We start from the raw sequence: 9,862 nt of genomic DNA on the forward strand, positions 1-9,862 counted from the left end.
AATGAAAAGGCAAAATTTAATGTTTAATTTTACTTATTAATTGAAAATGTTTTCTGTATCTCAGTGTCCCAAATTAAAACCGAGAAATGTAACTTCTGTGCATAACATATTGTGCACAGACTTCCAGAAGTTCAGCAACACACGACTTTGCAGACAATATTGCACTCAATTACTAAGTTTTGGGTTCTATTAATGTTGATTTACGTTATTTCACGAAGAACAGCAATGTCACAATGTACGTTGGGGCAAAAGGTTCGCCCAATATTGCGTTGCCTGCTTTAAATATTATTATGATACAGATAAAAAATAAAATCTAACAGACTTTTAGTCGGTCGATAGTTGGGTTGGGCTGTTAATCAGTATGGACATTGGACATCTATGAAAGTGCACACATTGGTATTGGCCGATTCTTTATACAAATTAGAATAGGGCCCAACTATCGGCCGACTAAAACTCTGCGGAGAGTAAATCTTCATGATCAAGGCAATACTGTTTATTGGCAACTTACCTACCTATCACATAAAAAAAAAACTTGAAGTCGAAATGAAAGACAGTTTGCATCATCTGTCAAATAGAAAATCATGTCAAGTTAATGAATATCACGTAATATAGTTTGACCAAAAGCCACATAAAAATCGTAATGTTCGATACGATTTCGTTCCGAATGAATGGTTTTTGTAAAAACCTACTATATCTACCTTAGTTGTTCCTGTGTGGAAGGTTGGGGAGGGATTTGAGTTCCCAACATAGTTCTTATGGAGTTGCTAAGTACTTAGCAAAACTTGGAGCTATGCCTTGAGGGATATGAAAAGAACAATATAAATGGAACTGAACTAGGAATATAGTCTACATTTTGTTGTTTTTGTGTTAAGAGTGCTTGAATACGAATTAGGTCTTTACTGTTTATAATTCAATCGGCATGTAGGTGAAGCATTTTTATCCATATCTTGTACATAAAATCAATTTATCTGTGTAATATTAAAAACTACATCCCACTGATCTTCTCAGCACTGGCCCATTTATTGTCCTGAAGCAGTGGTAGGGTTAATACTGGGACGTGTAAAAGTACTTTTTAAAAGGCTACTTGCATAAAGAAATGAGTATAATTTTTTAAGTTATTCAAAATTTTATCTATTTTTTTTTATTTCAACTCTAGGGAAAATTAATACAAAATAATGTAACACTAAAATTGTATAAATCGATTTATTATTTATGTAATTACTTCGATCTTGCCAGTCAGTGCTCCATTTTAACTGAAAAAAAAAAGTTTCGTTATTAAATTTAATATAAAACGATATTAACGGGAAACGACCTGCCGGTATTTATCTGAGTTATTAAATTCTATCCAACGAATCCTAATAAAAGCAGCGGTAGGTATCAAATTTTAATAAGACTTGTTTAATTAAAGTAAATCTGGAACAGAATAGAGTTTTAGAAAATAGCCATTTTACAGTTCTTTGCTACGTATCTTTGTATGACTAAACTCGCTCATCATCATCATCATTTCAGCCACAGGACGTCCACTGCTGAACATAGGCCTCCCCCAATGACTTCCACATCGCACGGTTGGTAGCGGCGTGCATCTAGTGCGTTCCTGCTACCTTTATCAAGACGTCGGTCCACCTTGTGGACGTCCCACCTTGACTGACCAGAACCTTGCTGCCCCATCGGCCGTCAGTTCTGCTTACTATGTGCCCTGCCCATTGCCACTTCAGCTTAATTTAATTTATTGTCCGTGGTGCATAATCTTTTTCTTAAAGGTTTTTAAACCTTTGTTTGTCACCTGTCATCCGCTTTGCAATGGAGGGAAGTCGAACCTTAATTTCGAACTCCTCCTATGTTCTTCTGATTAATTTCGTTGCGGGTCCAATGACAGTTTAACTTTCCCCCGGGACAAACTTGACCTTCATTGGTTGGGTTTTTGTGGCGGTCAAGCTGTAGATCCTGGCTACACAGGAGTTGCAGTGGTGGGAACGAGAGGTGGGAATAGTCCCGTGCCACTTCAGCTTGCTTCGTTCCATAAAGTGTAAATGTAATATTGTTGAAAGGCTGTACATATTCTTAGCCAACTATACGTCTAGTGCTTAACGGAGTCAGTGCCCGAGGTGTGGGAGCAGCACGGGAGGGTGTCAGGGTGGAGGCCACGTACCGCAAAACCCACAAGGTGGACCGACGACCTGATAAAGGTAGCAGGAAGGCGCTACCAATCGTGCGATGTGGAAGTCATTGGGATGGGAGAGGCCTACGTTCAGCAGTGGGTGTCCAGGGGCTGAAATGATGATGATGATGATGATGATTATGGAACGAACTAATAATACTTACGGCATTCGTCATAAGTGACACATTTCCCTTCCTTGTTCCGGAACGTGTCTTCGTTGCAGAGACACTCAGGCATGAAGCATCCAGCAGCTATGGAAGGGCATGGAGGTGGTATCTGGATATCCGTGCAAGTTTTATAGCAAACAGCAATCTTGCATTTTTCATAATACTCGCCCGCTGGGCAGTCTGAAAGAAGAACAAAATAAAACAACCTTAAAAGACGTCTAGAAATACATGGAAAGGACGACAAGATTTAAGTAAGTAACTCATAGCTAAAAATAGGAGATATAAAAAAGATGATAACAGGTAAAAATACCAAGTAAGTACCTACCAAGTTCGTTTAGTAAAGTAATTTACTTTTTTGGTTATTTTTGGCTTTATTGAAGAGAATCTTCACATTCCAGAGAATATTTAGTATTTATAACTGTTTACTTTATACTAAGTCTTAAAAAATTTATGTTCAATATTGAAATAAAAAATACATACTTTATGTATTTACGCCAGCACAAAAAATATATTCTCAGAATCATACATACTTACAATCTCAAAAGATAACACAGGTCAACAAAAAAAAAAATTTTTTTTGCGCATGGATTTTACTTATTATATTCTGATTATATAAGCAAATTTATATAAAAAAGTGCGATTACAAATCGAAAATATTTGCTTTTTAAGAAGTTATAGCGATTTGAATTTTCCATCTTCATAGTAGAATGTCTCTCAAGATGCACGTCCCATTCTCATTGGGATATATTTATAAATAATTATGGGGGCTTATTCGCAAGAACAAGGGGCACGCTTTCATCAAAATATAGTGAGATTTGAGAGACGACGTTACCAAAGCCAGTATACTGAAAGCATGATAGGGTTAGACTTTTATGCGAAAAATCTTCCATGTAACATGACAGGAAATTAGAACTTTTAATTTTTAATAAATATTTGGACTCTATTTTAAATTTTCTCTTGTGAGAATTAATCTTAAATGGATGTTTGGTATGTTTTAATAATTAGAAAGAATGAAAGAAAGAAAGAAAAAAATATATTTGGCAACCAATTGAATCATCTCTATGTTCACGTTTCATACATTCATTGATATGATTTTTTCTATTTTTTACACATAAAACCAAATTCAGAACAATTTTTTGTTGTTATTCTTATTTCTAGGTCATAAAGCAATAAAAATAAGCTATGCATAACCCGTGCGCAAAAATGCTGTAGACAGTTGTAATATTCGTTATTTTATTACAGCTATTTTATTGCTCTTGTTTCAAATTATCTCTATTAGATACCCATGTAAATCGGTTCAGCAGTTTAACGTTTTAAAAGTAACAGGTTGATAGTTAATTTCGCATGTTTAATATTAGTAATAGGTTACAATTTTGACTACTTACTTAATGGTTTAGCTTCCTCAGGCGGTGCTGAGTTTACAGCATTAATAAGTACCGCAAATAAACAAATAAATACCACACGAAATATCATTATGGAAGATGTGGGACGGATCACAGTAGGAAACAAACTAAGAAATTTACCTCATACATAATATATAAGTTCGTGGCTGAGAAACCATAAAATAATATAAATAGAGTAGGTCCATAACCATTAATTTCTGAAGTTAAAATATGCATAGGTAGCTATGAAGCAGTAACCTTATTCACGTAACAAAACTTCAACGACAACAAATCGCTGAATGCGATCCTATTGAATAATCGTTCTATCGAAATTACCCTTACGAATACGGATTTAAAACTGTTTTTCAATGGGACGACTTCTGAACATCAGCGAGATCTTGACTGTCAAAATACGTGAATTATTCCACAGGTATTTGACTGCAACCACACCTGATGTTAAAACCTTGGGCAGACCAAACGCAGGGCAGTAGTAGCGCAGTTTGAATGCGGGCCCGCGCAAGTTGTAATACAAGATACTCTTTGAAGTCTATGTCACACCAAATTTGAACGCGGGCCCGCGCTCCAACCGCGCCGCACTGCAACTGCCGAAATACAAACGAGGCGGCGCGGGTGCGGGACAGAAGCGGCGCGGGTGCGGGACAGAAGCGGCGCGAACGCGGACTCGCGCTGTTGTATTACTATGGCGCGATGGCGGCCAAATTAGCATGACACACCGGACGCAGGGCGGTAGCAGCGCGTTGAAAGCGGTTTTCGAATATTTAAATTTTTGACAACCGCCCGCGTTGCAACTGCTTTGAAACTGCGCTGCTTTCAGTGTGCCTTAGCCGCGCTGCAACTGACCCGCACTGCTTCTGACCCGCGTTTGGACTGCATCTCAATTAAGGCTTCCACAGCCTTAATTGAGATGCAGTCTAGGATGGTACATACCTGCCCAGTATGTAAGTGTAAGTGCCTATTCACTCTCGCCTTGAAGATGCCCAGATTATAATGCTTGGGAAAGACAGATGCTAATATTTTAAGATTGAAAAACCACTGACCCTTTTCCTATTATGAGACCACCTAATGACCGTACGTAATTGTAGAGGCAAGCTTATCTATTTATGTCGATGACGTCAGGGATATAACCAATTATGCATATTTATCAGTTCCTTATAATCTACCACAAATTACTGATGGATTTAATATTTCTGGTTATTAATTTAATTTAGTCACGAATAAAAGAACTGTAAAGACTAAAATAGGAGGCAGGTTACTATCCAGGTAATCTATAGGATACCTACTAAATAAATGATGACATAAAGGAGCATAATATCTTAAGAAATCTAAAACCATTGGACAATATCTTCCTTACCAGTATACTTAGTCGACCATTTAAAAGAATTCAACCAAACATAAGCAGCCAACACATTATAACCATAAAAATCACAAACTAAATCACCGCACTGCAATTGGAGTACTCCACTAGCTCCAATTGCAGGTTCAATTGCACACTCATTAAAAAATATATATGTTACGGCTAAAGATAGGTGTGAACATAAACTTAAGATTAGCCGGCTAAACTTAAGTTTATCTTCGACGAGGTGTTAATGTTAGTTTCTTCTATATCTAGCCGGCTAAACTTAAGTGTAACCGCAGGCTAGGGTGGAGCGTCATTGTATGGTTAAAAAAAAAAGTTACGTAAACGAACTTGAATACCTGTTAAAAGTTGCATGAGAGCAAGATAATAACAAGGATATTTTTATTTTATTTTTAAAATGTATTTTTTAGCCCTCTACCGTCGTTTTAATTTAATTATTTTTTATTGTATGGCAATTTTCTAAAATCTTTGTATTCTTAAACAGAACGATGAAAATAGAATTAATTTAAAGGTGTTTTGTAAATAGAAAATAAATTTTATGAATAAAAAAGTTTAATTCGAAAAATCACTGTTAGAAATAATTGAAAAAATATATGGAAAAATCACAAAATTTAGATTTTTTAAAAATTTTTATTTAGAACATTGCAATTCTATTGGTATTGAAAGATGTCATAATATTGCTCGTTCAATTGTTTCTAAATCAATTTTTTGCTTTAGAAACATTCACTATTTTAAAATTAATTCATATCAATGAAAGGTTAAATTCGGATTTTTGAATGCTCTAATCTTTTCTTGCTGCCATTATTTGTCTCAAGCTCTCTGATATACATAATTGTTTTTCATAGTACATCATAGCTAACAAAAGATGCTTAGGGTGTGCAAAAAACGTGACTCTGTGAATAACTCGTTTAATTAATTAAAGTAATTTTCTTAACATTTGATTACAAAGACTTTAATAATGTAATCAATTTCAGTCTTGCTTTGCTTGATCTGATTTAAACTTCCTGTTGCTATTTTTCTAAATTTTTCTGATCTAGTGAAAATGCTCTTTCTAATAATGCTATTTCTCATCTTTTGGACAATTACAAGTGCTCAAATTACTAGATTTATAAGAAAACTATCTAATAGTTCTTGTATGCATTTTTTATATTGCTGTAGTTTAGCGTTGAAGTTATCTGATTGTTTTGGTTATGGAAAGCGAATGAAATGTGAATACTTATTAAAACAACACTTTAACAATTGTTTTATTCGTTGTATCGTAACATAACAACAGGCTAAGAAGTTTTCCTATTAGTTTCGACTAAAGATTGAGAAATACAACGGGCTGTTTACCTTTTTTTTTATTTCCAATTAGCGACTCGCCCCTGCTTCGCATAGGTAGGTACAACGTAATGTCTTATACTTAAAAATCTTCCTCTTGAATCACTCTATCTAATTTAAAAAAAACAGGTGTCAGTGGTAACACTGATTAAGGTACAAAACAAAGAAGGAGATCCTAAAATAGGTCCCTATGAGTGATTAATTTCGATTTTATTTTGACTTTGGAAGAATAAAATTAGACAACGCAATTACGAACTATCTACTTGATTCATATCAGTCAACTAAAGATAAAGACATAAGACAAAGATAGAAAGAAGAAAATAGGTAACTGGACTAATTCTGATGTCAACAGTTCAAGTTGCAAAGTTACGCGCTGACTGTGAGTTTTGCTTATAATCGGCGCTTTTAATAAGTATTGTAGTATTGTTTTAAGTTTATGACAAGCTTATAATGATTTACAATTATTTTTTACGATGTATATTATATTTAAAGTTACAAAAATATATTATTTATCAAATAAAACCTATTCTAAGGTAATTTATGATTTTTGCAATAAAGTCCTATTTTTTCACTTTTATGAAATATTCAACAGCCAGTAGAGGGCTAAAAAATGGTCGCAATATTTTTTTATTTATTTTTCTCGTAACCGCTACAACAAGATGCAACTTTTAAGAGGTATTCACAAACGCAAATGTAAAAAAAAATTTTTCGCTCCACCCTACCGCAGGCCCTTGGCTAAAAATGAAGAAGGAAATGGCAAAGGAAACAACGTAATAATGTTTAGTATTTTGACACGAAAACTTTATTAAAAAATAATCACTTTCATTACACATACTTTTATGTACCTAAGTAGGTATTCAAAATTACAATTATTACAATAACAAAATATTAATTACTTAAAATAATATCTACCTAATCATTAAAATAAAATAATAAGGAACCATTTTGGTCATTACAGAATCTTCTGTAGGTATTTAAAATTACAAAATGCGCGTTGTCTCCCCACCGCCCCCTCAAGCCCTCCGCCGGCCTGGCGCGCCCATCGAATACATTTTTAGCCGCTTCGTTTTGGCTAATGTGCACATTAGCCGGCTAAAGATGGAATATCACGACGCAAACTAACATGTTATCGAACTTTAGCCTCTTCTCGAAGATAAACTTAAGTTTAGCCGGCTAATCTTAAGTTTATGTTCATACCTATCTTTAGCCGTAACATATACATTATAATATTATCTTCCTTTGTTAAGCAATGACGTAATATCGTATTAAATAAAACTATGAACAATTATTTTGCTTCAACTTAATCGAAAAGACCAGACTAACGATCATTTTCATTACCTCTTCGATGTATATTGCTATTAGCAAGGCATGTGCCGAATATGTATAATGTTCACCGCAATACATACAAGATGTTAGGTACACGGTAAATACGTGTCCCGAAAACGGACTGCCTAATAACATTAGACTTTGTACCAGCTTATAGACTAGCAGTAATATGACGTACAAAACAAGGTGGTAGAGATTAGGTTATTAGGTGGTATGAGATTTTAGAGAGACTTTGACATTATTTGAAAGGTTTAATATCTTTTCAATCAAGTCTTTCGGTTTAAAAAAATATATTTTATGATTTCAATATTTTTAATTATATTCGCTGGGCAGTAATATGACGTACAAAACAAGGTGGTAGAGATTAGGTTATTAGGTGGTATGAGATTTTAGAGAGACTTTGACATTATTTGAAAGGTTTAATATCTTTTCAATCAAGTCTTTCGGTTTAAAAAAATATATTTTATGATTTCAATATTTTCTAATTATATTCGCTGGGATCCCAAGACCCTTCACTCCAAACTTCACTGTTTGGGTTTCGTGGCTAATACAATGTTAAAAATTTAAAGTAAAAAATGTGATTTTTTTTTTATATTGCATGTATTAAACCAATAAATAAATAATGAAAAAAAGAGAGTTGCAATAGAAAGAGAGGTGTAAAAATGTTTACTTCAAAATTATGAGCCATCGTTTATATGCCACAAATAGAGGAAGCGAGTCTACGAGTATACCCGTCACATGAATAATACAACAAAAAAAAAGATATACTGAAGAAGGTTCTCTGCACTGTGGTCATTCGGGCCAATTTCACTAATTGCGACCATTGAAATAAAACACTGAATGTGTAATAATTATACGCGTTTGTAACAATTGCCGGTTAATTAAACTATTAATTCAGGTTAAGACGTTATTCTTAAGGGTAATTGGAGTCCCAGTACTTTAGAATTGCAATTTCTTTTGGAAGATTAAAACAATAGATAAGGCTTTAATCTAAACTTAATTGCCTTTGATCTATATCAAAGGCTTAACTTAATATTAACGAAACTGGTTTTATTTTTATGAATAACCTAAAGATTCTTCCTATGTAATATACCTACTGCTTGTTAGCAAGCAAAAGCTTTAGTACTTTAAACATACTCGTAGTTTGAGTTCTTATTAATAGGTACAACGCCTGGCATTAACAAAAATCTATTAACAACAACACAAAGTACCTAAGCTTTTTAAGCTGTTTACTCTCAAATAGTTTTTCTTAAAAACGGTTTTAAGCGATAAGATAGCACCAGCGTATCGGAAAATGCCGACCAAATTATAAGCCCATAGATTTCCTTTCAATGGAGATAAAAAAGAATATCCACCGTTATACTGCGACCCCGTTGACTTGAGGTCAATTTATTAGGGTATCCGATAGTGATGGAAAACTATCGATACTTCTGCTGTGTAGTTGATATGAAAGGGTATAAGGTTTCACACTGTACCGTGCGTGAGATATACTCGTATGTAGTTGTGTCATACGACAGTCTCATGTACAGAACACGCACAGATCCTATAAATTACGTAAATTTTACTTGCAAAGTACATTCAAAGAATGTGAAGAGTTTTCAGACCCAGAATTTCTATAAAGTCAAGGCTTCTTGACTACAAGGCTACTAGACATCTTGTCGCGCTTGGAACTTGGAAGCTCTATAAGATACACTTAAAATATGTTCATATCTCGCTACAACTCAAAGCTAACAAAAACCTATCGAACTTATCGACAGTTACCTTCTTCATCGATGTTTCAAAGAGCAACGTAACCACACTAAGTGCAAGGTAAAATGGGTTCATCATATACTTGGACCATTCCCTTTGTGGTCTCGTCGTAAAGTAAAAATTCTCATTGGCGAACCTTTCCATATTTATTACAGTCCAATAAGGTGCCGGTGTTCGGTGGAGAAAACGGTAAAGCTATTTCCGTAGAGGAATATTGTTGTAATATCAATACTGGTAAAGACCCAATATTAATATAAAATATTTTCTTCAATTTGTAGATCCTACCAGGAATACTACCTATGCATCAGTATATTGTAAACCATGTCAATATTATAGCATTCCCAAAAATAAGGATATTATGATTCTGTAATAAGAGTGTGTA

The 9,862-nt window shown here is 34.3% G+C and overlaps 1 protein-coding gene across 1 annotated transcript; it reads right to left on the reverse strand.

Annotated features, from left to right (window-relative positions):
• Positions 1-1,189: 1,189 nt before the first annotated feature.
• LOC114352784 (uncharacterized) lies at positions 1,190-3,848 on the reverse strand. Its single transcript, XM_028304509.1, has 3 exons — positions 3,711-3,848; positions 2,323-2,505; positions 1,190-1,253 (listed from the first exon to the last, which is right to left on the reverse strand). The coding sequence occupies exons 1-3, from the start codon at positions 3,796-3,798 to the stop codon at positions 1,237-1,239; spliced, it is 288 nt and encodes a 95-aa protein (XP_028160310.1). The 5' UTR covers positions 3,799-3,848; the 3' UTR covers positions 1,190-1,236.
• Positions 3,849-9,862: the final 6,014 nt, after the last annotated feature.

This window comes from Ostrinia furnacalis, unplaced genomic scaffold (genome assembly GCF_004193835.3).
Source record: "Ostrinia furnacalis isolate ACB-3 unplaced genomic scaffold, ASM419383v2 OfSCF1452, whole genome shotgun sequence".
Lineage (NCBI taxonomy): Eukaryota > Metazoa > Arthropoda > Insecta > Lepidoptera > Crambidae > Ostrinia > Ostrinia furnacalis.